This window comes from Syngnathus floridae, chromosome 16 (assembly GCF_059516105.1).
Source record: "Syngnathus floridae isolate MCC-2025c chromosome 16, RoL_Sflo_1.0, whole genome shotgun sequence".
NCBI lineage: Eukaryota > Metazoa > Chordata > Actinopteri > Syngnathiformes > Syngnathidae > Syngnathus > Syngnathus floridae.
Window position 1 is genome coordinate 5,135,145 of NC_142428.1, and position 27,757 is coordinate 5,162,901.

The 27,757-nt window shown below is 42.0% G+C and overlaps 1 protein-coding gene across 8 annotated transcripts; it reads right to left on the reverse strand.

Moving 5' to 3' along the window:
* Positions 1–254: 254 nt before the first annotated feature.
* eml1 (EMAP like 1) lies at positions 255–27,753 on the reverse strand. Of its 8 annotated transcripts, XM_088400776.1 has the most exons (26): positions 27,613–27,753; positions 27,367–27,431; positions 25,206–25,312; positions 11,011–11,193; positions 10,806–10,859; positions 9,808–9,946; positions 8,253–8,381; positions 8,100–8,128; positions 7,510–7,536; positions 5,853–5,982; positions 5,604–5,753; positions 5,403–5,472; positions 5,195–5,302; positions 5,018–5,113; positions 4,674–4,808; positions 4,457–4,556; positions 4,052–4,203; positions 3,595–3,720; positions 3,388–3,519; positions 3,160–3,227; positions 2,949–3,037; positions 2,643–2,740; positions 2,432–2,519; positions 2,248–2,343; positions 2,029–2,159; positions 255–1,864 (listed from the first exon to the last, which is right to left on the reverse strand). In XM_088400776.1, exons 4-26 carry the CDS (start codon positions 11,165–11,167, stop codon positions 1,739–1,741), a joined length of 2,430 nt encoding a protein of 809 aa, XP_088256902.1. In that variant the 5' UTR covers positions 11,168–11,193; positions 25,206–25,312; positions 27,367–27,431; positions 27,613–27,753; the 3' UTR covers positions 255–1,738. The 8 variants fall into 8 exon arrangements, with proteins under 8 accessions (XP_088256902.1, XP_088256903.1, XP_088256900.1 ...); XM_088400777.1 differs by lacking the exon at positions 25,206–25,312; XM_088400774.1 differs by lacking the exons at positions 25,206–25,312; positions 27,367–27,431; positions 27,613–27,753 and adding an exon at positions 21,806–21,932.
* Between the last annotated feature and the right edge of the window lie 4 nt (positions 27,754–27,757).

Below are 27,757 nucleotides of genomic sequence, written 5' to 3' on the forward strand. Positions count from 1 at the left end.
GAGACCGCCCCTTGCGAATTATGCAGTGGGGTTAACCCCCGCCTATTCGCGATTAACCATTCGCGAATCTTTCAAAAAAAAAAGTTTTAAAAAAAAAGGAAATAGAGTAAATTCTACAAGTATATATCTAGTTGCTTTCCATCTGATTAATTCATGGTTTACAAACTGGGAATGGGATTTTAGCAAGGGTTCACTGCACACTCAAACAATGACAGATATTATGGGATGTTTTAAACAAATGTGAATCAGAGACGTTTAGTTTGCACAGAATCCTAGGAGGTTTATTTGGTTTTATCTGTCAGACAAATGTTAAACGTTCAGTGGTAATTGCGGATCCGGGTGCATCATAGGAAGACAAATTTCAGTTCACAGCGCTAGCCTCATCATCAAGCCGATTTTTTTTTTTTTTATCCAATTTCCAAGCAACATTTTGAGTGTGAAATGTACCTGTACAATAGATGATTCACAGATCAAAGGGTTGAGAAATAAAAACTACTGATACTTCTTGGAAAGCTTAATGAATCTCTTAGATTGAATGTGTCATTTCTTCCATTGTGGGAATTTAAAAGAAAATCACGTTGAATTCAATATGTTGCCGTGACTGAGTGTGCACTGTGGAGGAGCACATTAAGCAGTTACAGTGATACGGTCTCATGCTTCCAACAAAAACAAGCATGTTGTGGATTATGCTTGCAGGTGGCATTTTCACTTCCCCACCCTCATGAAAAAAAAAATCACCGTTTACTCCCCAAATTAGGCTCTATGTAAAAAAAAAAAAAAAAAAATGTAGTTCTGTTGGTAATAAACAGTTCAATTCAAATGTCTTTTTAGGACATTTGAAAGCAAAAATACTAACTCACTAGTTAGTGGTTTTTTTTGTAGTGCTAATGTCCTTTAAATTTGAAAAATCTGATGTATAAAGGCAAATAAATAAATGAAGTGCAATTTAGCAAGATGACTTTAGGGTCAGGGGTGGGGAACCTAAGGCCCTGCAAGAGTGTTTTATCCAGTCCGTCATGCAATTCTCAAAGTAAATATATAATCCCAGAAGAGCTGTTTTAAAAAGTCCAAAGACATTTAACGCAAAAAGCTCATAATAATATTTGTTTGCTCATTAAAAATTCCCCCAGATAGTAAAAAGGAATTTAGTTGAGTTCAATGTTTGTGTTGCTGTCACGGGAAGGGTTGATTTTCCTGAGTGGTTTAATACAACAGAAAATTAACTAAAAAAAACGTTTCATGTAATTCCATCTAATCCTCCTCTTTGATTTGGCTTGATTAATGTAATGTCAGTCCATAAGCTATTTTAAGAGCGTGCGCAATTGCACAAATAGTGTCATAACTTTGGTTCTTTTTTGAAAATTTGGATTTTTCATCTCAGCAGTGATTTTGAACCAGTGTGCTGTACGAGGTGATCAGATCTGCTGCGTACTGTCTGTGCCATGGCTCAATTAAGGATGGGAACACTGGACTTCAGTAAATTGGAGGGATTTTACATGTAGTGCGATTGAATGAAAATAAAAATAGGGAGAAAACACGAAGCAACACATCACACTTCACCAGCTCATCTCACCAAGGAAGTGAAAGTAGACCCGCAAAGAAAACCCTATGTAGATTCACCTCAGTCAAGATCCACGCAATTAGGCATTTCACTCGGTTCCTTCGTAGTGCAGTCGGGTTTTGCTTCCGTTTGGAGTGAGCACCGTCAGAGGGAAATCCATGCTCCGAGTCTTATCGCTCAGACTATCCTCCATTGCATCACACTCATGTCCTTCCCTCCGGTGGACACCAGGCAGCTGTCGTTATACAGGAACGTCACGTTGGTCACGTGGCTGCTGTGGCCACCGTAAACATGGCTGGGAGCCTGAAATTACGAACACAGCCAAGTGATCTAACATTAGTCACCTTTCAAAAGAATACTTCGCCTTCATTACTGGGGGTGTCCCTCAGGGTTCCATGTTAAGCCCAATTTTATTCTCAATTTACATAAATAATTAAAGTTTTCACATAGCAGAGGAGAACATTTACCCTGAACTGAGAACAGGGGAAGGAGAAGAGGTGGACCTTCCCAAAGTCGTCACCAGTAGCAAGAAGGCTCTTATCATTGGATCTGCTTCCAGCATTGATGTCGGTGCCGTCCGAGCCATCGGACCACATGCCTGGCGGGAAGATAATATTCAATATTTGTAACCCTAATTGATGTCCTAACCTTAAGAGAAGAAATGGAAAAGAGCAATCAGAACCTACCAAAAACCTGAAAACCGAGAGTGCAGGTGTGTGTGGCCCATTCAATATCTCTGATGGTCTCCATGCTGACCACCTGCTTGCACACGGATGGGATCCCTGTGGAAGTAGAAGAATAAATAGTTGCATTATAAGTAAATACGTTCCTTTAAGGTTCCTTGGACCTAAAAAAGGTTGGTGCACTTACAGTATAGTATCTCATAGTCTCCTGAGTTAGACACCAAGTACTGGGAATCCACTGACCAGTCCAGATGGGTGATGAAACTAGAGTGACCCTGGAAACAGATGTGTTGAACACAACATCTTGAGCTGTATCTGACTTTACTTTGAATACAAAGCCTGATAAGAAATGTAAACAAGCTATTGCAGGTGAATGGGAAGACAAAACAGACACTCACTGAGCACTTGCCCACTCTGCTGTACTTCCTGCCATTTTCTGCCACGGCGTAGATGTAGATGTAGCTGTCATGAGAGCCGATGGCCAGGAAGTTGCCGTCTAAAAGAGGTTTCAAAAGGTAAAAAAGGAGGAAATGTAACCATTTTAGTCCTCATGTAGATTTAGTAGGGCACAAAAGAGTTACCTTTAGTTTCAATTAGACTTGTGAAGTGAAAATACTGATCTAAATTCTAAGAGCCTTGACAATAGGCAGTCCTCCAAATCGCAAATAAATGGGAAAATATTTAGTGTATAAAAATGTACAAACCTGGGCCAAAGCTCATAACAGAAAGTTGTTCATTTCCATCTGTGTGCACTGTGACCAAATCCTTTGAGTCAGTGTCCAGTACCAGCCACCTGCAAGTGACAAATATATAAATTGCATTGATCACTTCCTTATGGATTGCGATATTGATTTGTCAATACAACATCAAATATTTTAAATGGTGTCTCTTTCAAGGAAGGGTTTCTCCTCCTACCTTCCAATTTGGGTTCCTATGGCAACAACAGATCCAGACGGGTGGAAGTCTGCAGATTGGGCAGTGTCCTAAAAAGATTGCGGAAAGTTTAATATTAGTAAAGCAAAATGAAAACAGAACAAGATTCAGCTGCATGACTCATCCCCCAAACAGCACAAAACTGACGTGTAATTTAAATAGACCGAATGTGATTCTATTTAAGGCCTCCAGGGGGCAGTGTTGACTTACTTCCATGTTTTTACTCCAGACGAGTTGATGTGAACTGGAATCCCACATACACACTTGTCTATCATAACCACACGTGAGAAAGTGGGGCCTACAGGGGTGCACAGCCAGACCCCACAACTCATCTGTGTGACCCTAAAACCAGAACAAATAGTTTATTTGACACTCACCTCACCTGAACAAAAATATTAGCGTGCAAAAGTGACTAACCTGAGTAATGGGCACAAACTCTCCATCCAAGCTGCCTTGCAAAACAAAGTTCTTTGTGGTTCCGATGAGAACAGTCTCACCTCTGCCCTCTGCTACAGTTCGGATGGGCCCATACAAATCTGGCACCTGCGACCGACCATGTACACTATTTATTTTGATTAGCCATGAACATCTTTTAATGCAAAGTACTATCTTGCTCACTAGCAAGAGAAGCCACCATCTGTTTTATTTATGAGGTGCAAAATCTACCGCCTGCGGGACTGCTGCTTCTTGCCAACATAAGCAGCAAAGTTCTTCACAAGAAAGTAAATACGGTACACACTGTTTAATATTTTATCACAGCATTCAGATAGCTCTTTAAATCCAAAGACGAGATGCTGAAGAGTCAAAAATAGAAATCGTTTGCATATATGTTTCACTATTCACTTTAACCTATCCCAAGCTATCTATTCCTCACCTCCACTGCTTGGATCTGCTGGTAGCTGCTATCCCAAGAGATGAGGCGGGAGTCTTTGCCTCCGGACAACAACGTGCCATTCCTCAGCATGCACAGGGCAAAGATGCTGCCTTCGTGAGCTCCGTGGATGACGTGACTGATGCGATTAGTGCCTGCGTGACAGAGACGGCGTAAGATGGACGGGAAGCTCAGAGAAAGTCGGCTTGCCGGAGTCCGACAGTCAGACAGGTGGATCGATAGTGGATCAGTGAGAGATTATGTTGGAAGGAGAGGGAGTCGAGTGTCTCTTGTTTGAAAAGTCTCGGTGCCGTTACTAATAGACGGCTTTTGAGCTAATGATGCAGTTAGAAAGATAAACACATTCATTCGCTGGGCTTCCTAGAACCATGTCAATCGATAATATACCTTTTCCCCACACCAATATGTTTCCACTTGAGTCGCCAGTGATGGTATCTCCATTTTCTGCAAAGGTCACGCATAAAAGGAATTTGGGCTTCTCATGTTTCTGTAAATCACAAACACATGAGCCATTTAATGTACAATAAACAGCCACCTCGGTTTGGCTCAATGAAGACATTAATTGGTCAACAGACAATAATAGAAAATGGATGTGACGTTTTACCTCGAAAAGTCCTTGCTTCCTGACCAGCATGCCTTTTTCCAAGTTCCAAAAATGGAGGTGTGACTTGCCACAGGTCACCAGGATGTTGCTGTCAGTCGGGTGAAAGTCTGCAGCAAAGACTGTGTCGTTGGACGTCTGAAAATGAGTTTGATTGGTTAAGTGGCACACCGAAACCCAAGATCCAAAAAGGGACTGGATTCACTGGCGGAGCTAGAGGGGGGGCCACAAGGGCATTTTCACCCCAATATAAGCTTTGACCCCTAAGATACCAGGCCAGATAATTGTCTTTCAGGTATTTTCAGATTTTTTTTTTGGCTCCACCAAAGAAGACGCATCAAACCCACCTTGACCTCAGCCAGTCTGTCTTCTCGCTGCCAGTCCCAAACAGACAGCACGTGATCATTCGAGTCGTCAACAACGCAAAGCGTGTTTCCTCCATTCTAACATGTAAAAAAAAACGAGTTAGCTAAAAATATCAAACATCGCTTCCACGACTCATTTCCTTTCAAGCTTTTTCTCACCGACTTAGAGAAAGCCAAGCAGACAAGCGCTCGCTCAAAGTAAGCCGCTCCCAGAACATGAAGTGTGTTGAGGCTGACAGAGTCCCACACGCGAATATGTGGAGCCAACTGTGAAAAAACACATCAAAGTGTAAACAATTCCATCTTGTCATCAGAGAGGCACCCTAAAATAAATGTGACTTAAAACATAAAATTGGAGTTCACTTACTTTACCCTCTAAAGAGGTGCCGGCAACCTGCCCGGTTGCTATGGTGATTTTATCAGGGTGGACTGCCAAGCTGAAGAAGACAAAAACAGACAACAGTAAAAAAAAAAAAGTCTTTCAGCAGCAATTCATCAAAAAGAACATTTGAATAAAGATGCTAGCAAAAATGGCGATACAGTTTTTTGCTTGAGACTTTTTTTGTACCATTTAATGTCGTCCGTGTGTCCAGTGTAGTGTCTCTGCAACTGCTCGTCCACGTTGAAGAGGACAACCACAGAAGCGATGAAGTACACCGTTTCTCCAGTGGGCAACAAGTAAAGATTAGAACGGCAGTCTCGACCGCGGTAACCGTATCTGGTCAGGGTTAAGGTCAAGAAAATAAAACGCCAGCCATAACATCCCATAGGTTAAAAACAAGTTATATATGTATATATATTTTTTTAAAAAGGATACACCCAGTCCAGTTTGAGTTTGTTGGCCGGAAGGTCGGCTCTGGCTTCCAAACAGTAGCCGTCCACTTGGTCTTTGGGCATGAACATGGTGATGGGACGGCCTTTCAAATACATTTTCACATAACCTTCCTCTGGAAAAAGAAACAGAAGATCAGTTTGATGAATGACTGTTGAGATGATATTTTGTTCACGATGGATGTTTTTTGTATGAGTGTAAACACAGCACGGTTTTGTCTGCTATCACATTTTGAAATATAAGAGGACGACATAAGCTGGAAAAGGCAGACAAATGTGTTTTCAAACCGACTTTATTAGCCACTTCAAACACATTCTTGTAACAAGAAAAAAAACATTGTTATAATGCGGAAATATTTGGCTCACAGCAGAGGTTAACCAACATGAAAACGCACACAAAAGCAGATTGAAATGTTATGAGGGGGGGTGGGGGAAATATGCCAAAAGTCATTCATGCAATAAATACCAAAACAAACCAACTGAAACAATAATGACAGTTTCTTGAAAGATGACACAATGCCATCTTGGATTTAGAGGACATGTGAAATGCAAGTACTGTAGTGCAATTTGTAAATCAATATTATTTATTTTTGTAGTTGAGTCGAATAATGTAGAAATTGAGTGTTAATAACAAATTTGAAAGTATTGGCTGGGGGATTTCACTGGTCTGCGGTAACTTGGCGTATTGAGGCCATACTGATTCCTCAACTGGAAACTAACACTTGGAGTCTTTCTGAATGGTGGCGCCCTGGCGGCAACTCTTTTTCTGGCCTTGATGCTGTCTGGGGATTGGCGGAGGCCCGCAGCTGAACGTGCCAATATGGCCGAAGCTGTAGCGCCGCCGCTGGTCCCCGTCGTGGAGCGGCTGAGGTAAATCTGGACTGTAACTAGTGTGGGTGGGCCGTGAGGGGGGGGTTATAGAGAGGTTGGGTGTGGAACAGGGGTCAAGAGGGTACCAGGGGAAGGTTTGGAGGAAGTCAGTAAAATTTGTTAGACAGCTCTTGTCGTCGAGGCGCTAACTAAAGCATCATGAATATAAAAACAGGAAAGTCAAGAAGGCGGACTTCTATTTATCAAACACATTTGGATTTGTTTTGAATTAATGACATGTCGTACGTGTTTCAAATCTTTGAGTTCGGACATAAAAAAAACACATTTCTTAAAGCACAAGCAAACAAAAGCGGAGCTTGTTTGCAATGCAAATATTTATTGTGCGGTAACTCGAGCAGTGGCGGATCTACAAGCTCTGAGCTGCAGCGTGATGGCAGAACTTCAGCGAGGGTGCCTGAGTGTGTGCGCGTGAAATCTTTGTGTGGTTACTAAGGCGACAAAGCGAACATAGGGCAGACAAACACTCCAGGATTGTCTGAAGTGGAGCTGGAAGTGAGACGATTGAGTAAGCGTAGTGACGGTGGGGACACAGTGAGTGCATATTAGCTTGGGTGTTTTGTTAATATGCTTTTAAAACAATAAAGCTAACACACTCACAGTTTAGTAAACCACTCCTGTTCCTGTCTTGACAGCTCTCTGGGGAATTTTTAGATGGCCTTTTGCGTGAATTAAGTTATCCAGAGAGCTGTGAAGTCTCAGGTGGGGAGTGAGGGGTGTCTTTTGAGGGGGTGGCATTAGGGGGAGGAGCATACCTTTGCAGTGTGTCACACGTCGCATCCCTTGTAAAGGTCACAGAGAGAGACACAAGCACCAGGTGAGGGGTGTCATGGCTTCCTCACTTCCTGGTCTGTTATAACAGGTGAACGCATGGTCTGACTTTTTTTTGGTGTTCATCTACACAAGTTGTGTATGATGGCTTCCCACGCAGTCAGTAACAATGTACACAAGGACTACTATTGGAGTGTATATATAGGAGTTTAATTCATTCTTTAATTTATTTATTTGTGTATTAATAGATGTACTAAATAATCAAATTTTAATTATTACAAATAATGAATATAAAAAACTTTATAATTATTTTTTTTAAAAAGCTATTTTACATTTAATTAGATAATAGTGTAATAATAGTCATCTATCAATGTCTGGCCTCATCTTTTAAATAGCAAATGTATTTGAAAATCATAGCAATTGACAATTCGGGAAAGGTGAATCAGAGAGAGAACATGAAAGATGAAAATGGAATCATGAATGAAATGTGATATATGACAGAACGTGTGTAATAGCTACCATTAGGTTATCATAATGCTAGAAACTAGCAAAGTTACAAGAATTGAAGTCTCACCTGCATTGAACACCGGGTCCCTCTGCTTGCTGCAAAGTAAACGAGCAAACTGTCAATCAGCGTCCTTCCTGCACGTTTGGCATTGACATCTTGTTGATTTGGATGAAGGTCACAGCAAAGCAAACTCATTGGTGTGTTCAAGATATTTGTTACCTGTCACTTCTTTTGCCACTGGAATTGCTTCCCGTCGACCCGGCGCGAGTTCGATTGCCCTTGGCGTCGCCCGAGTCCTTCCGCGTGAGAGACCCGACATGCTCGTTGGAATTGGCTCTCCTCACCGTGCTTGACAGACGGACAGTGAAAAGAATAATTAAATATTATTCAGTGATTAAACATCAAGTCAAATGACCCTTATCCTATTTTCAGATTGGCTAGAGATGCAACATATTCTCATTCATAGTACAACAACATAAACGGCCTGCAAGCCGGAATATCAAAGGTGCTGGCTCATAGTTGGCTTTTTGACTCCCCCCGTGGATGGCTCAATCTGATCAATCGGGCCTCTTGACAGCCGCGTTGTGTTCAACACAATAAAAAGACTCCATCAGCAGTCCACTGGCCAGTCGGCCTAATCCACTCTATTGACATTCAAAAACCGTCGGTCCGTTTAGGAGTGATTTGTTTGCTGCGAAACAGAATCAAAAAAAGCTGGAGGAAAAAGCATTTGCCTGCTGAGTTAGCCAGGGAGGTCAAAGTTTGTTAATTTTTAAGTCGCGTACAATTACGTAACTGATGCAGGGAACGTGTGAATAAAAAATAAATAAAAATAAAGCACTGAAAGTATGTTACTGGAGAGTGATGTCATCATCGCGGTTAAGTTATGGTTAGACTCAGAGCGGCCATATCTCGACATGCTCACCTGAGCAGCGGTGAAAGAATTCTGGGTGGCAGAGACAAAGGAGACAAACTGCGCATCTTATTAAAATGTGACAAGCTGTACATTGGCTGCATGACATTTGGTGAGTCACAAAAGAGGAATAATTGGGAAGACAAATGACCAGAATGGACCAGGAAGCCACTGAGAATTAAAACTAAGATTCTCCACATTTGTTATGATTAATGATCTTGTCTGCTCAGTCGTATTCCCTCAAGAGGCAAGCGTGAGCCACTGAAGTGGCGCTGCAATTTGGAAATTACAATTAAGCATCTCCCTCCACGTATTTTATGCATTGCCCGAAGCTCCCATGAGTGAAGTTAAGTTTTTCATTATCATCTTAAGACAAAAAGACAATTATGTGCTGATCATGTATCAAAGATAATGACAAAATAAAAAAATAAAAGAAAAAACAGTAAAATACCCTAAAATTTGTCAATATTATTAAAAAAAGATAATAATAAAATAAAGAACTAGCCAAAATTTCTTTGACATCATACGGCCACAATGCAATCAGCTATTCTCTATCTAATTTGCTTACTGAGATCTTTTGGGACTAGTTACCGCTGTGTGCTGAGGTTCATCTTATTATGTTACCGACATCCAGCGATGGGAGACGCTTACATTTCCCCCCAATTATGCATGAACACACACACATACCGTATTCACACAGAAACACACTTTTTCTCTGGGCTTACAAGCCCTGTTAAATGTCAGTGGCTTCCGCTGACAAAGCGACATTTAAATGTCCCTAGAACACGATCCTACAACCTGGCAAAGTGGCCAAGCAAATTCACCATTAAGTTTGATTAATGTCCTTGCACATTTGCTCACCTCCTGGTGGATGCTGTGCCGGTGTCCTTCCTGGATCCAGATCCAGACGGGGATGGCAGAGTGCCACCGCCTTTCTTTGGTAGGATGGTCCCGTTGTTCACTGAGGGTCTTAACGGCAGGGTGGCGATCATTGGCCGGGCTAGCAAACAGATTGGAATAAAGGATCAATGTAAAAGGGCACTTTGGTTATATTATTCATGGATTGTGTTACATTATGACGGAAACAGGTTCCTGCGTGGACTGGTCCCAAAACTAGTAACCCTTCAAATTGGTGACCCCTCGAAAATCAATGTAGCTTAGCATTCTGGCTACCCGCTTGAGAACAGAGTCGCAAAATTGATAGTCCAGACTACTTGCAAGAAGTAAAAAAAACATTGTTACAACACAATGTGAGGGGAAAAAAAAAATCTGGAGGACATTTTGTTTAAAGTGATAACACAAAAGGCGCATGCACACACAAACGTGGCAAAAATAAAGGCCTGAATTTAAAAAGTTGTTTTTTCTGCATTGATAAATAAATATTCAATCCACAGTTTTGTGGTGCAGACACTCACACTTGTTCCGCTATCATCTTCCATGCAGTAATTACGCAGCGGGGGTAAACAAAAATCATTTTGAACGTGATCTTGTGTTTGTGTCTTTCTCTTGCCCTGTGTGCTGTAACTGAAAAAAAAGCCCTGAGTCATCCCCCAGGCCTAAATCCAAAAAGATACTCTGCGCATCAGTCAACTTGTAGACCAAAATGAGACCAGAATGAAAATGTAGTTCTTAAGCACAGTTGCTAACACTTAGAGATGACAATAACAACAAATCCATCTTAGTGTTTATAAAAGCATGACAGAATTCAAGTCCCAGTGCATCAGGCAGAGTGATACAACATTAAGTGTTTTTTTTTGTTTTTTCTCCCAAAGTGAACACAATTTGAAAACACAGTGATAGAAATGTGCTTGTTCACACAAACACCATCAGGCCAAGCCGGCGCAATACAGTTAGCCTACCTGACTTCCCAACATGGCTGTCTGCCGAGGGTGACTTTCTCATCAAAGGAGGCTCTATGCACACGATGCATAATATGACAACACAACTCAGTCCCGTGGATGGAAAGCGATAAACAGAAAAGGTTACGACCACACCCAAAAAAAAAAAATCCTTTCTAAACTCAAATTAATGGCCTAACCGAGAGTAAAAATGATTTATGATCACCTTTGGTTGGCCCTCGTCGTGAGCTCATGGCTTGCTGCTCCTCAGACGCGTTGAGCCGACGGACCACGTCGGCCAGAGCGGATTTGAGCAGCTGGATCTCGTCCTCCTGCATCTGGACCCTCTGCTCCAGGGAGGCGATGCGGTCTGTGACCTCCATGCTGCTGGATGCTGACGCGCTGTCATCTGAGAAAAGATGGTGAGCTGCTGTCAGAGAGCAGTTTATATTCTCGGCTGCCTCTAAAATGTATTATTATATTTAAACATACTCAATTGTCACCTCTGCATCACTGCTAAGAGACAGCCCACTTCATCAATACAAACACACACGCAATGACTTTGATCAAATATACATGTAAATCTCCGTTGTGTTTTCCCAGCAGACTTGCAATAACAGTCAGATGAATAATGCATGGGGTGCATCGGACATCTGCGGCATGCGCGCTCTCTGAGGATTTGCTTTTAAACCCGAGCGCCTGCTCAGATGATGGAAATGCAGAGGAGCGCTTGACTTGGGTAAATAATGTTGTCAAACAATTGAATAAAACATTGTTTTGCTAAAAACAAAATGATACATTTTCAAAAAACAAAAAAAATTGTGCAAAATGCTTTAAAAATAAGCTAGATTTCAGAATAACTCCCAAAAAGTACAAAATTTTCCAAACATAATTCTACATGATTATCAAGCTATAAAATCAAGATTCAAAAATGATTTTTCACAGAAATCTTCTCTCCCAGTCATCTTTCTTCTCTAAAAATACAACATGCTCACCTGATGTGTGTCTTTTGAAGTAGCGCTTCTTCATGTTCATTTAGGAATCTGACCATCCCGAGATAAAGCTTCAACTATCTGATGAGCAGCCCCCCCTCCCATCTGCTCCCAGCAAAGACACACAATTGTCTGACTGGTGTAGAGCCAACAAAGACAAATTGTCACAAAAGACCCCGGAACCTGCCGGACAGCTTCAAACGTAACCCAACATAAGAAATGGGACATGTTCTTGAGGTTCAGGCCATATATGTAATTTCCGTGCAATGGCCATCAGCGATGTGTCACTCTCCATTTAACAAACAATTCATCAGGCTGGACATCATTTGGACACCAATGTCTCTCTTTCAATCCAATGAAGCCACATTACCACACCCAACCGAGCTCATTGCAGGCTGGGCTGTTTCAATGACATCATTTCTCTCTCTGCCCCTCCATCTTGCCTCAATTTCAGCCGGAAGTGAGGACAAAGCGCATTTTTTTATTATGCACTTGTGTCATTATTTGATATGGAACACGCATCATCAAATCACGGAGGAAAATGTTACCTCGCACTTGGCACGTCCATCCTCCATCACTGAACAAACACAGAAGCACTTCCCTGAGTCATGCACTGACCTCACTCTCATCAATAATTGAATTGTGGAGCGCCAAATGCATTCTGATCCATTTCAGCACTCTCCAGATCAACAATGGAGGATGTCTTAAAAGCAGGCACTGAGATCTCCTCATTCATCAAGGAACACATAATTGTGAGGATGACCCAAAAGAGGTGGATTAGCTAACTCAACCGTTCAAACGGCGGTCGGTTTTTCCTGCTTCCAGATGACTCTGCTGCTGGACAGAGCTATTTATAGCCCAAAGATGGCCAACAGGAAGGAAAGCCACGATGGGGTTTGAATTTTGTTTTCAGATATTGGGATGGATGGAGAGGTCACGACTTTGCTTGACGACTCAACTTGGAATGTGACAAGGTAGGAATAAACAAGACACTGGTCTTACTCCTACGTGGCCATTTAAGAAGCAATTCCGACCACAGAGGCATAAGTCAAGCTTGACAGCGGCTCCAGGCACCGACACAAATGTGCGTTGTCAAACTCAACCTTTTGCCCACATGAAACGAGTCTTTGTCCCCCGCCAAGTAACAAACACCCAAAACGGGAGATTTGTTCCACGCAGCGTTTGTGTGAACTGCTGTTTGTTCCGTCCACTCGCGCTGTTGTTATGGGAAACGCTTCCAGTGCCAGACACTGTCAGCACGTTGAACATCAGCCAGAAGTACTTCCACCATCTGGAGCGTTGAGAACATACAGTTGTGCAGACAACCCCTTGTTACACAACAAAATACAAAACTGACAGCTTATTAGTCAAAAGATTTCCTCTATCATTATTTGAGCCGTTTTCAACCAGCAACACCAGAAAAAAAAAAAAAGAAAAATTTACTTTACATAATTCATGCCTTGCGAGCTGCCTGCTAACCATCCAGTCTGAAATAAAAGCACCTATATATAAAAATAAACAAATAAAAAAATAAAATATAGAATATATATATATATATATATATAAAATTTACTTTATTTATTTAAATTTACTGTACATGATTTATGCCTTGCTAGCTGCCTGCTAACCATCCAGTCTGAAATAAAAGCACCTAAATAATAAAAAAGTAATAACATATATAAATAAAAAATAAATAAACAAATAAAAAAATAAAATATAAAATGATACATATAAATAAAATCAGCTATGCAACCCCGCAACTGTTCATTCGTAATTTTATTACCCCTCCCGAGCCAATTAGGCGTGTCCTCCTGCCTCGCATCTCTGCATCTGTGCTCTTGATTAATCTATTTTTAATGGGACCCTTCCTTTTCCTTTCCCCCCTCTCCATATGTTAGAAACAGGCTGAACACGCACTTGGATCAGAGGGTTCCCTCTCTGCCGACCAATTAGGGCACAAGAGGAACCTTTGGGAGCTGCACTGAGGTTAATTGTACCTGAATGCATCACACAAGATCTGCTGGCTGGAGAGGTGCATAAATATGTTGCAGAAAGCTTTCTTTTCTGGCCCTTGCATGACACACACACTCATTAAACTTTACACTTTGGTCTGACTCACCACCATACATAGAATCGTGCGGCCGCTCTATTTGAACCTTCCACATTCCTACTTTGCATGCATGATTGTTTTAGTGGGTCAGACGATGAAGCTGCACGAATGTGTGTCAGTGCGGCAAAAGGCGAAAGAGAGAGAGAGAGAAAGAACGATAAAAGCAGAGAAGGCAATGGATTCCTCTGCAAGTCACATTTCAATGATCAGCCTTAAGAATTTACGACAAGATGCATCAAGGCCGAAGTGGAGCAGGGATCAAGGACAATCTTATAGGACATAACTGTTGGTCAGGAGGAAGCAGTTTTTTATTTACATAATTTTTTTTATCACCAACGAATTCCATGGTGTGCACCTTTAGTGAGCACACATTGTCACTCTGAGTAAGCGTAAACACCTTGGCATGCTGCCATACAAGCAAACGCACAGGCTGAACTCTTATCAGGAGTAAAAACAGAGCAGAGAGATAAGAGCAAAATCGTTGAGGAGCTACAATAGATGCTTTAAAGTTCAACGCCTTAAGGCGAAGGTCACCAACGTGGGTGCAAGCCCCCCAAAGGACCACCAGTAGCCAGAGGTGTATAATTTATCGAAATAGGAAATCCAAATCCGATTGCGGGCGGATCCCTTTAAAGTATTTGAAGTCAAACATCTCAGATCGTATTTCTGTAGGTGCTAAAAATGACGCTGGAGCATTTTCCCAAGATCAAACACAAAGCTTGAGAGAGCGTGAAGGGAAAATGAGAAGGGGAAAAAATGCCTGGGAGTTAAAGCAAATGAAAAGCTGATAAGAAAAAGTATGAAAATTTGATGGAATCCTGGGAAATTTGTGCGTCTGTGCGACTGCAGATAGCTAAAAATAAACCGAGAGTGGAGTGAGCACTCAGACGCGATGTTGGAATGAATCAGCAGTCGTGGAGGAGATACGCCGGATCAATTCCATATTGATCACGCTGCTGCGTATTACAGATGAATAATGTTGAAGAAACACAATCGCTCATATATTTGATACATTTGCACGCAATCTTATTTAAAACTACACCTAAGGATGTAAGTAGGGCAGCTCTTAGTTGAGCTAGCGCGACAGTGAAATGTGAAGACAATGGATGCTAAACTTGGCTGTTGAAGTCTTCGGGGTATTGGCAGAATATCGTCCTCCTCCTCCCTGCTGGGCTCAGTTGGCTGCTGTCTTTGGCAGCGTGTGTGTGTGTAGGGGGGTTAATCCTAATCCATGTACACGTGACATCATCAGACATGCTTTTTGGACCAAGGCTGAAGAAGGGTTGTGAGATGAAGTGTGTCAAAGTATCCCCATGTTGCAAGAGTGGGAGGGGGTGGGGGGCGACTGTGCCAATGTGCCCGTAGGCGAAGTGCATGGAGTGTCGAGATAAAGGGATGTCGAATTTACATTAGCACACATTAGGAGTCCAAAAGGTGAACAGGATGAACAAGGATGGATTTTTCAAGATGGAGGTGCAGGGTGTCATCTTTAGAGCTACTCAATGCTGCACTGTTTTACGAAGCACATTTTGCCTCCGAATCGGATATTAAATAAATACCAAGAGGAACTGGAACTGATAGGAAAGCAGAGCAAAGAACTGTTGACATTTGATACTGGCTCACATGCTGTGTGTTTTTCCACAATGGCATTCGTAAAAAAAAAAAATCACAATTATTTAAAGGAGAGTCTTTGAGGGGGGGGGGGAAAGTTAATGTAAACAAATGCAGGAAGTCAGACACCAAAACCGAAACTATGAGCAAACTGCATAAAACAGTGACTATTCTCTTTCTCCGAACATGTAGAAAAAAAGAAACAAAAAGAAAGACAACTCACTAAATGACTAAAAGTCCATGAGCGTAAATCACTCCTAAGTGCATAATGAGGCTAATTTTCTCTTGGCATAAACTAGCAAGCTAGCTGTGACCTCCTGAGGACAAAACGTGCAGCTTGCGTGTGTTCCTGCAGTTTAGCTGACCTAGTCTCTCAACATTAGTGTGCTCGGATGCGCCACAACACACGGAGGGAGCTGCAGAGAGTGGAACGGATGACATCGTTGCGTTTTGGTCCAGTCCAAGCGGCGCTATGATGTCACTCTGGCCTGCGGGGCCCAATGATGACACACACGGCTTACTCAAAACAGACCTGCAATACATTAAGAAGTCCAAATAACGACTAGGAAGCTACTTTGTACTAAAATTTGTGTCTGTGTTCCCTCGAAGCCAATTTTGTTGCTACAAACAAAGTACGTCCTGTAATTTCCAGTAATGTTCCGTCCCTTGACGTAAAACTGTTCTAAGATTACCGGTGCGCCTGTTTTTCTGGTCAATCGGCACAATTAAGAAACTTCTCTTACATTACACATAAAAATATGCCAGAAGAGAAACATATCAAATATCCAACATGCTTGGATAGTAGCATACGAGCTATGTCTGTCACTTCCAAGTACACGCCCACCAGTTAGAACATGAGCCACGACAACTGGAACAAAAACAATGGCTTTAAATCTACAGTTTTGCAAGTCCAACTTAGCCAACCAATCAGAAGGGAGGAAAAAATGATGTCATTGTGCAACAGTTTAAGAAAAAGTCACTTTGCTAATAGTTTACAGTAAGTTATTTTGGCCAAAACACCTGATTGAGAAGGTGGATTCGAAAGACATGGAAGCATTAGAAGCTAAGATCTGATCGGACACAGATAAATAAAGAAATGTACAAATAAATGAGTGCATAAATAAATAAATAATGCATAAATAAATATGCGAATAAATAAATCAATTAAAAATAAATAAATAAATGTTTGTGATAGCCGGAATTCGTTTGAAGAAATGATTCGCGCCCTTAGGTAGGATTAAGCTCTCGCCCCGTCACAGGTGGTTCACAGCAATCTGTGTAGTAAACACTATTGACGTTTTCATTATCCAGCAATGTCAAACGCGTTAGGCCGTAAATCGAAACCAATCACACTCATGGCAATGTCATGTATGATATGATATCATCACAGCAACGCCCCATCCATGACATTCAGACATTTTGTAGTAAGTGGACCTAATAAGTAAACATAAAATGACCCACATTAAAGCAATGGACCGTGGGTTCTCGTAAAAAGGACGTACGAGAAGCAGAATGAGTCATCAACACAACAGCAGATTTAAATCCATCTGCCACAAAAGTCCTTCAACTTTGTTGGCCATAATCCCCTTTGTGCTTGTGTTGCACCAACACATCCTTGACTGCTTGCACCGTCTTGAATATTCTCAAGGCGAGGCTTAACTTTTCAGAACTTTACAGCCTGCTTTGGAATAAATCTTTTACAAAAATGATGTCATAATGATGCGTCATGTTGCTTAGCCTCTCCCCTGAGTCATCGGCGCCTGGCTACCATCGCCACAACCTCCACCCAGCCGACACATCATTGCTGTCCCACAAGCACTTTGTTGATTACCGCTTAGCTCGGACTGGACGTGGAGAAACTTCCTTTTGAATCTTTTTTTTTCTCCGCTAAGCCCCACGATGACGTGTCAAGCCCAGAGGAACGTCATGCCAAAAGTAGGAGATTGTTTACCATTGCAGAACTGCAGCAGCGACGAGGTGTCATACAAGCTGCTGTAGCTGGAAAAGCCGTCCTCCATTCTCACACGCTGCTCCACTTCTTCTGCTATCCGCCGCTTCTCCTCTCGTCTCTCCGTCACTCTCTCTTTCTCCGGTGACTCCCTTTGCCTAGTTTATCGTTTCACTTGGCTCTCCCTCCATTCATTCTGAGCGGGTCAGGCTCCCTGGGTGTGTAACCATGGCAACCCATTCACTTGCATGAACTCCAGTTCCCTCTTCTCTCTCATAGGTGGGGGGACAAAAAAAATAAAATAATACTATTATAAAGAAACTCCAAGAGAACGCTCTCTCCCTGAAGACTGACTGAACTGGACCGAAAGAAGTTCAAGAGGTTGCTTTTCTTCCTCCTCCTCCTCCTCCTCCTCTCGTCTGTCCTCAGCAGCTGTTCGCTCTCGCTGATCTCTAGCAGAAAAAAAAAAACAGCTTTCGGAGGCGTTTGCTTCGTGGCTGCGTGCTTATGTGTGTGTTTAGATAATGCTAGGGAGAGCCCAGCCTTTCCCGCTGTCACACAGCACAAGCGAGTCAAAGCTCGGTGGAGGCGGAGCTTGTGGGATGGCTTGTTTCTTCTTTGCTTAGTGATTTAGAACAAGGTGGAGCAGATGAGTGGAAGGGAAAGATTAGAAAAGGGGAAATTGAAGACACAGGAGGGGGATCATCATAAAAGAAGTGGAAGGTCATGCTTCTGATTGGCCAAACTGTGTAGAGTCAACTTTTTTTTTTGGGCTGGAGTGACATAAGCATAGCATCATCCAGACTGACGGAATCAAGTCACATGAGGACAGCACAGCGAGCCCATACGTCAGTCGAAGCCAAACGTTTATTTCCGGGGTCGCCGCCCGGCCTCAAGCAGATTACCATTCTGTTGTCTGCCTGCGTGTCTTATCGTCTGCTGCAGACCTCGCAAATACTGAGGAATCCCTAAAACAAGGACAAGAGGTGGGAGGGAAGACTGAAAGGGAGAGTGAGCTATAGAAGAAAGACAAAAAAATGGGATGGAGGGGGGAAGGGGAGCGTGGAACAGGAATAGAAAAAAAAAAAAAGAGGGCTTGCATGGAGGGGGGGGCAGGAGCAAATTAAAAAGTGAGCAGGGAGGGAGTTTATTGAGGGGAAAGGGGTTTGAACTGAGTGCTTCCTAATTCAGAATGGGGGTTTTATGTCTCAGAAGAGGTGGCAATGCATTATTTATAATTCAAGCTTGCTTGGGAAAAAAAAAAAATCAAGTCGACCGTGTCTGTGGCCTCCTTTTACGCTAGAAGTGTGAGACAATTGTACAAATCAAGTGCTGCGGTTAAAATCACTTAACATCTAGAAGGTTTGGCTATACTTAAAGTATTGTTTTTTTTTTTATTTAAAAATGGTCTTAGCTGATCCTTATGTTATTACACAAAGTCATCCAGACTGCAAATCTAATCAGCTGTGTAGCAGAGAGGATTAGGGGGGCAAAACAAAGTATCCTTTGTGAGTTGTTGAGAATTTAAGTAGTTTGTTACATTTGAGAAGCCACTTGAAGCAAAGCAGGATTAAACCTTGACCGTTACAACATTTGTGCATCTAAAGTAGACAAAGTGCAACACGTTTTTGGATAAAACGTGATTTGAAGTCTCGGAAGTGTTTACATTCAGGTCGGTTGGCTTTAATGCGTCAGATATAAACGTGCCACTGGATTTTGTTGTGTCCGCCGTGTTTTGTCTAAAAGGGGCTCAGATTATTGTAAATCTCTTTCTGGCGCACATTTGGAAATCAGGATAAGCATCAGATCTACTGGCTAACACCGCCAGCACCACCCCTGCATGTCCCCCAACCAACGACACGGTGGGTGGCAGGTGGTGGGATCATGACCGCTTCGGGCCCTCTCCTCCCTACTGTTTCCCCTGTGGCTACCCCCCCCCCCCCCACATACGATTAGCAAATAAACATTGTTTGTAATGTTATCCCACTTCTAGTAGCAAATAATGCACGTACCCAACTCACATGAGAGCGTCCAAAGCCATTTGTAGACCACAAGATCCATTTGAGACATTACCAGAACACTTGCTTGTGTTATCAAACATTTGGATCTCTGCTTCTGCATGACTCAGCACAACAACCGCCATCCCCTCCCCGACACACACACCTTGTGTTATGACTGCAAACAACAATAGTGAGTCAAAATAGAGAAAATAAAGTAAATGATGGGGCATATAATCCAAATAAATTTGATCGGGATCAAATCTTAATTAAATTACATTTTGTCTGAAAGATACCAAAAAGCAATTCTACTATTACTATTAGAACAAGTAGGATAAGTATATTTTGGATGTAAATGATCAGAGTGAAAATCAATAAATATTTGATGATGTTAGCTCGCAAGATGCTCTCGAAGACCGCAATCAAACTGGGCAGATTTGTTTTCTTCAGAAAGAAAAAAAAAAAATGCTGACATCCTTTAAATTCCACAGATGATCAGTCAGTCTGCCATTGGGTTGGGATTAAACAACCAAATCCAGAACGAAGGAGGGAACAAGGTCAATCCTCTGGATGATCCAGCCACCATCTGTGTGCTGTCCTGGTTATTGGGCTGGTTTACACCATGAATTAATCCCACCTGAAGCCTCGGTGATTTAGATAAACACTAAATTTGGGCAAAGACTGTAACAATTCTGTGATTAATCATTTTTTACAATACATTATTCTCTGAATAACAAGAACAAAGATGGTGGAGGAAAGAATGAAGAAACATTTCAGAGCAAGAAATTCGATCTTTTTGTACGGTACAGATCTTCACACAGTATATATGTCGGAGAGTGCAAGACTGTGCTCTCTCAAGCAGTGGCAACATTAATCACATCCGACATGGCCGCTGAAACATCCCCCCTATTTCCTGAACAACCTTTTCTCTCCTCTCTGCATAAGATGAACGTGACATGTCCTCACGGAGCACTGCCTCTATGTTGCCTTGCATTGAGTTCTTTTTGTGTTATAAATCAGAAGCCTTTGTTTGATTTTATGCACTCCTCTTCTTTATCCTTTCAAAGTCAGAGCAAGTCGAACCCGAAATCAATAAAGTCTAAAATAAACTGCTGTGGAAACCATTATGTCCTTCTTCACAGATTTTATCCAGTTGGTTGGCAGGAGAAATAGTTTCAGCTTTCCCAAATGTTCTTGCTTTACGACTCAAGTCGTATTTCCATTCAATATACGAATATTTAACATTGGACATTTTCTGGAATTTATACCTTATTCAAGCCATTCCTTAGAATGTCCAGACTTGGTTTACTACAGCTTTAATTCAACAGACAGGCATTAAACAACACAATCGCATACAGGCACAGCTTACACTGTCACCTGGCGGTGTACGAGGGAACCGCTGCTGAAACTCCAAACTCAAAAATGTGGAACGCGACCTGCACTCTGACGTCATATATATTGTTGTTATTATTGTAAAAAGTTTTTTTTTTTTATTTATCTATTTACTTACTTTTCAGGCTATTTAAAGCTCACTTTTCAAGCTTTACCATTTTGCTAAAGCATTAACAAAGGTATAAAAACAAGATTATTCTAATTTAAACAGCTCTCAATTACAAATGATTGCCTTAACCCAAATACGCAAACTGGGGGAAAAATATATACAAATGCATTCACACAAATAAGGACCTGCATTTGAATAATTGCCTGACAACTAGAGTAAGTAAAAAAATAAATTAGACAGATGGACGGATAGACTTGCATTGCTTTTGCACTGTAAACGGAGTTGCTGTGAGGATAAAATGGTGGGGGGGGGGATGGATTGGGCTAATCGAGAAAAGTGGCAACAGAAGGAAACATGAGTCAACGCCTGAGTGAAAGGCTGAGAGAAACTATAAGCCAAGTGGCAAAGTTTCTGTTCCCAAATGATTGTTGCTGTTAATCTGCCAGCTAGGGCACAAAGAGATTTAGTTCTCCTGTTCAACTTGGCTGCTCTTTGCGGCAATTTAACCTTTTGCAATCACTTGCAAGTGCAACTCATCTTTTTCTCACATCTCTCCTAATCAGATCACATAAGAGCTGCCAAGTCCCATGCATAAGTCTTCCTCACAGTTTAACGAGACTGACAGCACATAATGAACATTTCTCCACAAGCGGAACGTCCATTGAAATGCCTTCAAGAGTCCAAGTGTCCATATAAGGGGCAAAACCAAACCAGATGAATACTTGCTGGGTGCCGAAAACAGAATGAGCCCCCTCCTTCCTCCCCTTTGCGACACACATTCCCATAAGTTGAAAAATGCAGAAGTCTAAACAGATATTTCATCTTTCGGTGACACATGAAGACCAACTGTTTATTGACTTACCCAGTGGAAGCCCTTCACTGTCAGACATGGCTGCAGAAAGCACCACCAGTGACTATTGTGGCCTTTAACTTTTAATATCTCCCACACTGAGTCCCTCGCTCTGTTGTAACTTTCTAACTATACTTCACCCCCCCCCCCCCTCCACCCAACACTCTCTCTCTTTTTCTCTCTCTCTTAGCTCCATGCACAGAATCAGCAGTGGCCTAAGCACATGTCGATCAAATATCACATTCTACGCCATTGGGCAGTAAATGTGTCACCAACAGCCCCTCCCTTGGGATATTATTTCGCTTAGGTATGACAAACATTTAATGATTTCGTTTGCATCATTCAAATAAAAGCCAAGTTATAAATTGATATCCTTAATTAAATAATAGCGTTTTTAATGTGACTTTTTTTTTTCAATTTGCTAAATAGTTTCACCAAAACCTGGCATGACTACTTCAATATGTTCAAGTTGTAGTAACTGAAATTTCCTGTGAGAGGCGCTAGAACCAAATAAACAAGCAGCTTCCGATTGCGTGGTTGGCTCTCTTTCTTTTTCCTATGGCCTACATACCAGCAAAATACCCAAAGCCAAGTCACATTTGAAAAAATAATCTTAATGGAGTATTTGTTTCTACGCGTCAATACCAGTCAGTCATGCATGTTAAGAAAATTAAAAGACAATAAAGAAAGGGTACGCTGTCTGTATTTTTCTTGACATGTCTTCAATAGAAATATGAGTGTGTGAGGGAACGAGACGTGCCAGTACCATTGGTGGCAAATGAGGTCAGTTGTGTTCACACCCACAACAGTGCAAACTGCCCTTTTTAAATATTGGTGCTGTCCTGTGGGAAAAAAATGTCTATTTTTGTCATTTTTGGAAAAAAAAAAATGTTAATGAGATTTCCAAAACACAGACACGCCATTAATGTAAAAACTAAAAACAAAAAAAAATGATGTATGGCTTTTTCACAGGATAGCATATATGCTGGATTGCCTGGGAACACATTTGCTAGCTAGCACGGTGTAACATGATTTTTTTTCTTTAATGACCATTTTATGTTAATAAAAGAGTAAAACTATTCTTCCAAACTCCATTCAGCGGTCCTTGAGAGCCCTCAGCTGACCCATTGTCACTTGACTGAGAGGATTATGGCAAGAGAGAAAAATGCAGCGTGTGACTGGAGAGGGGTCAGATGGTAAGCATGTCCAAGGAATAACGACAGTGTCGCAGAGGTTACGTCTTAAGTGCTGCCACACAAAGCTAATCTCGAGCTACAACACCAGAGAAGAAAAAGTGTGTAGGAGAAGGGAGGCTATTATCTATGCACCAGACCTATCCCCCACCTCCCCCCAGTACCAAGTCTGGTTGTCGCACAGCACCCAGGCTCTGTTTGATCTGCTGCAATTGTTTGCAGAAGAGCTGGAGGGTCTTTCCAAACATAACCCCAACCTTCACCCTGTCAGGACCTTTCGACCTCTTTTGCCAAGACAAACAGACAGTCTGCCGCAAATGCATTACTTTGGTTCTGATAATATCCCGTCGTTCAGTTAAGACATTTGAACTTACATTTTGACGCTATTGTAAACATGTTTGAACAAAAATTGCTAGCATATAAAAATAAAAACTAGACATATTTAAACACACAGAAAAATCCAAACATATGTTTATAAAATACAATATGGGTTGTGTTAGATAAGTGGCTTTAAGAAGTGAGGCCTACTCGTTTTTTTTTTCAATAAATAAAGTGCTCACGCAGTCTGGACAGAGTTATTCTAATAGCACTACCTTCTATGGGAAAAAAATGTTTTGGAAAATCCAAACAACTCTAAAGCGGACCCGGAACGAATTATTTTTGCCCTTGGCTGTTCCGCTGTTGTTGTTGTTGTTGTTAAATCACACAACATAGAGATTTTCACATGTTGGTAAGAAAGTAGGTCAGCTAAAGGCAACAAGCGTGAAATTGAGTGAAAATTAAGTGTAAAAATGAGATTGTGACTAAGCGGCTGAAAATGCTCTCCTCTGTTCCGCCAAAAGAGTTGAACAAAGAGAGTTGGTCATATGCAGATTATACTGCTTCTTTTTTTTTTTAACAGTATAAGAACCTTTACATTTATTGCCTTAGTATCAAGAGTGCAAATGAACCAGAACCCTCCGTATAAGACTGTTAATCTATTCCTATATTAGCGGCATCTAAAAGTTAAAACCTGCACTCTGAGTTTATTGGACATCAAATGCCACATCTAAGAGCTGAAATGGGCTGGGCGTAAAATAAAACAAAATACCTATCGCGCTTTTACAGGCGTTAGCCAAAGGGTACGCAATTCATCCAAATGAAACGGAGCCCATTAATGACTCTTTGTTAATGACCTCACGGCAATGAATGCAGCAACTAATGAACTCTTAATAGTGTTAAATCCAACAGCCTCTCAATGAATCCGCTAACTGTTTTATGACGTTGTGGGCAGAACCCTAATTGGGGACTTGTGGTAGTAGCGGGGTGGGAGGTCGGGGGGGGGGGGGGGGGGGGGCGTGATGCTTCACTTCATTGTTCCCAAACACAGACACAGAGTACACAAACAATTGCTGCTTTTACAATTGTAGCGAGTCACTGAGTTAATTTCTAGCACATTCCGGACATTCGGGCCACAGCACTTAAGACGATGTTAAGTTGCAACTATGCACGTCGACGTTTTGTTGACCGCTTTTAATAAACTGGAGTGCTTGTAGGATGCAATGAACCTTTACGGGACACTCGTTAAAGTACTTTTTACATTTTACACAGAGAATTATTGAAGAGTATTAAAAGACAATTTGTCTTTGGGGAGTTTTACTATTCCCTATTCGGCCATCCAATTTGTATACCAAATAAGCTGGATAAGCTAACACATAGAAAAAGCGGTGAACTTCTTTTTACACTTGCATGACAGACGTCTGTGAAACAAACTATTTTTTTGTCATTTCTAGCCATATAAAGTATGGTAAAAATCTCAATGCTAAAAATAGTCTTTGGTTTTGTGAGAAGAAAAACATTCGAGTCATGGCAAGCTTAGTTCAGCCATCGCAATGGAAAAGGGACAATAATTAAATTTCTCTGCTCATTTTAAACACCCATCCCAGGAACCACATATGGTTCGTTGGACAGAGAATGACTCAACTTTATGCTTTTTGAAGATGCCGCAAAAATCCTGAATCCATTTTATGCATTTTCTGTGTAATTCTGTAACTTGGAGGGGGGTTCACAGGATGTATTTCTAGTAGATTAAGTGTGGAGGAGGAGGAAGTTCCCCTCTGGCTGGGGAGCAAGAGTTCCCCAACCACCCCCCCAACTGAGAAAGGGCCGAGGTGTGACGGAGGGGATTCCAGAGCATGCAACAAAAGGCACTTTGATTTGAACAGCAGTGGTAGACCTACCCGCACACACGCACGCACACACTCTTGATCCTCAACAGGCCCTGCCCTCAGGTCCCAGCCAGTTGAAAGAGGGGGGGAAACTCCAGATGCTCTACAGAAGTTGTGGGCTGCAGCGAGAAAGGGGAAAAAGTTAGGGAAGAGTGGCTGGGAGGAAGAGGAGGAGGAGGACACTCGTGGAAGGTTGGAATTATATATGAAATGGAAACGTTTAGCAGCAGCGGTGAAGGCCTAAATTAATAGCGAGGCTATTGAGGGTTTTGGCCTGCTTGGAAGGGAACCAGAGGGGCATGGGCGGGGTGAAAAAAGACAATCCCGAGCTAGGTCGGGTTTGATGGATGGACTGTTGATGAGCGTCAAAACAGGGAGGGGAGGGGGTGATGGGGAATGTTATGCAGCAGCACATATGGGAATCTCACAACCAGAACGTCTTGCGCGAACACCACAGTGTGGCTTCAAGACCAATTTATCCAAACACAGACACTCAGTGAAGACTAAAAGACATAACTGGACTATTTTTAGGCGACTCTTTTTCTGTTTAGTCAAATATGCCGTGAAGCGACTGCAGCTGTATAAATGGAATAATTGCAGTGGAACCACAGCAAGACTTGAATGGCTTCTGAGTCATATCATTTGGAATTCAGAGGCAATTTTCAGGAAGAATATAATTCTGTTCTTTGCAGCCCCACTAATGCGAAAACAGCATTTTGATTAATATTGCATTTGTCATATACGAATTAAGTAAGCATGTTTTTATCGCTCCCAGGGGGCGGCCATTTTGTCATTTGTAGTTGACTAAAAATGACATCACGGTTGCTAAGAGCTCAGGTGACGACTAATCCCGACTTCAGAACACAGTTTCTGTTCTTCTCCGGAGTGGCAAATAGTGTCAAAACATTCACAAACTCTAATGAATTGTGCTCTACTTTACTCACTGTATTTTTTTCAGTTTTGTCACTAGATACCACACTGTGCCATTCCACCTTTCAGGGGAACCTGTGGCTTTTGTGGCAGGCATAAACCTTTGCACCCGGGTTAACTTGAGGGCTTTTAAAAATTATCCGACACCACTCGCACCCCCCCTCCTCCTCCTCCCTACTCTTAACACAGACAAACCTCTCGTCACACACTGCTCGCTGCCTCCTTCAGGGCCTGCTAAAGCCATTACAGCTTTAAAAGAGATTGCATCGGCTCCAGGCAGACTGACAAATAGTTAGTTAGATATACAGACAATGACCTGCACGTGCACTAAGAGGCGTCTGTACTGAAAGGGTTGAGGGAGCCACACACAGCTGCTAAATGTCTAGCTGCTCTTCAGAAGCTCTCAGGTGTGACCGGCTCGCCTCCAGACAGACACGGAATTGTTCGGAGAGACCCGACGTGAGTGAATATCGGCTCTATCTCTCCGCTCACATGGTCGCGAGTCCCTCCAACACAAGCCAGATCTTCTTTCCTCGGAGGACTGTGCCGGCTTTCACTGCATATTTTTAACCTGAGCCAGGGTCAAAGCGTTTGCCAAAGACCTGCCTGATGCATCATTTCTCCCTGCAGCTGCACTACTAATATTTTAATTTCACTTGGACGTAGAATCAAAGAATGTGGACTAAGCACAAATGCATTGCAAGGATTTTGACATGCAGAGGGATGTTAGGGGCTTTGCTTCTGAGCTCAGGCAAACATCTTCCTCCATGAATTAATTGCCTCCACAACTGGAAAAACTGTCATTTTGTGGTTTTCTTCATGAAGTCGATCCATTCATCCATTTGCCTCATTATCGGGGAAGCATAGGTCATCTGTAAAACCTTCAACTATAGAACTGGATCCCTCGTTTATCGCGGATAATTGGATCCAAAAACCACCCGCGATAAGTGAAATCCGCTAAGTATGGTCACCAACAAGAAGTACTGGATAGGCTAATTGTCAATTAATGTTAATTCACGATCGTGCTAACACGCGAAAACGGACTTCTAAAGGAATGTAAACGAACATTTGGAGCAATACTACATTGTCCTAAAGGTTAGACACGTTTCCTCAATTTAGAAGTTTTGTTTTGACTTTTAAATGTTTTTTTAATTTAGAAAAAAATCCGCGATGTAGTCAAGCCACGATAAACGAAACGCGAAGTAGCAAGGGATCACTGTATTAGGATTTGGGAGATGCTTACCTGCTCCTGGGGACTGATGACGTTGCTCTTGAGCCTTTTTTATTCTGACACATCTCCTTCCATTCCTGTGCAACAGTTGTGTTTTATCGGTTTGCATGAGAGGATAAAAAAGTTTTTTCCTCCAATGAAAATGTTTTGCCAGTTGCAATGATTAACTCAATTCAAACGGCAAGGTAATAAAAATAAACGTCATTTCCTCTTGTTACTTTCCACGTCAATAAAAGACATTAAATTCATGTTACTCACCATTGGTCTAAAGCAGCCGCGGTCTCTGCCTTGCTTCACTGGTGTGAGTTTATTGACGCGTCGTGGAGCGCCATCATTGTTTACCTGTGCTTGTAAACTTCCGGCGAATAATGGCGGCATTTCCGGTCAGCGCCAAATTTTCTGT

Excerpts from the sequence above, each read along its gene's own strand:
- eml1 (XM_088400769.1), bottom strand. The coding sequence starts at position 19,566 with ATGCAGAAGCAGAGATCCAAATGTTTGATAACACAAGCAAGTGTTCTG. Across the intron at positions 9,947-10,805 it reads CAGCCATGTTGGGAAGTCAG|CCCGGCCAATGATCGCCACC; the intron begins GTAGGCTAACTG and ends TCTGTTTGCTAG. Across the intron at positions 3,228-3,387 it reads TCTGGAGTAAAAACATGGAA|GACACTGCCCAATCTGCAGA; the intron begins GTAAGTCAACAC and ends CAATCTTTTTAG.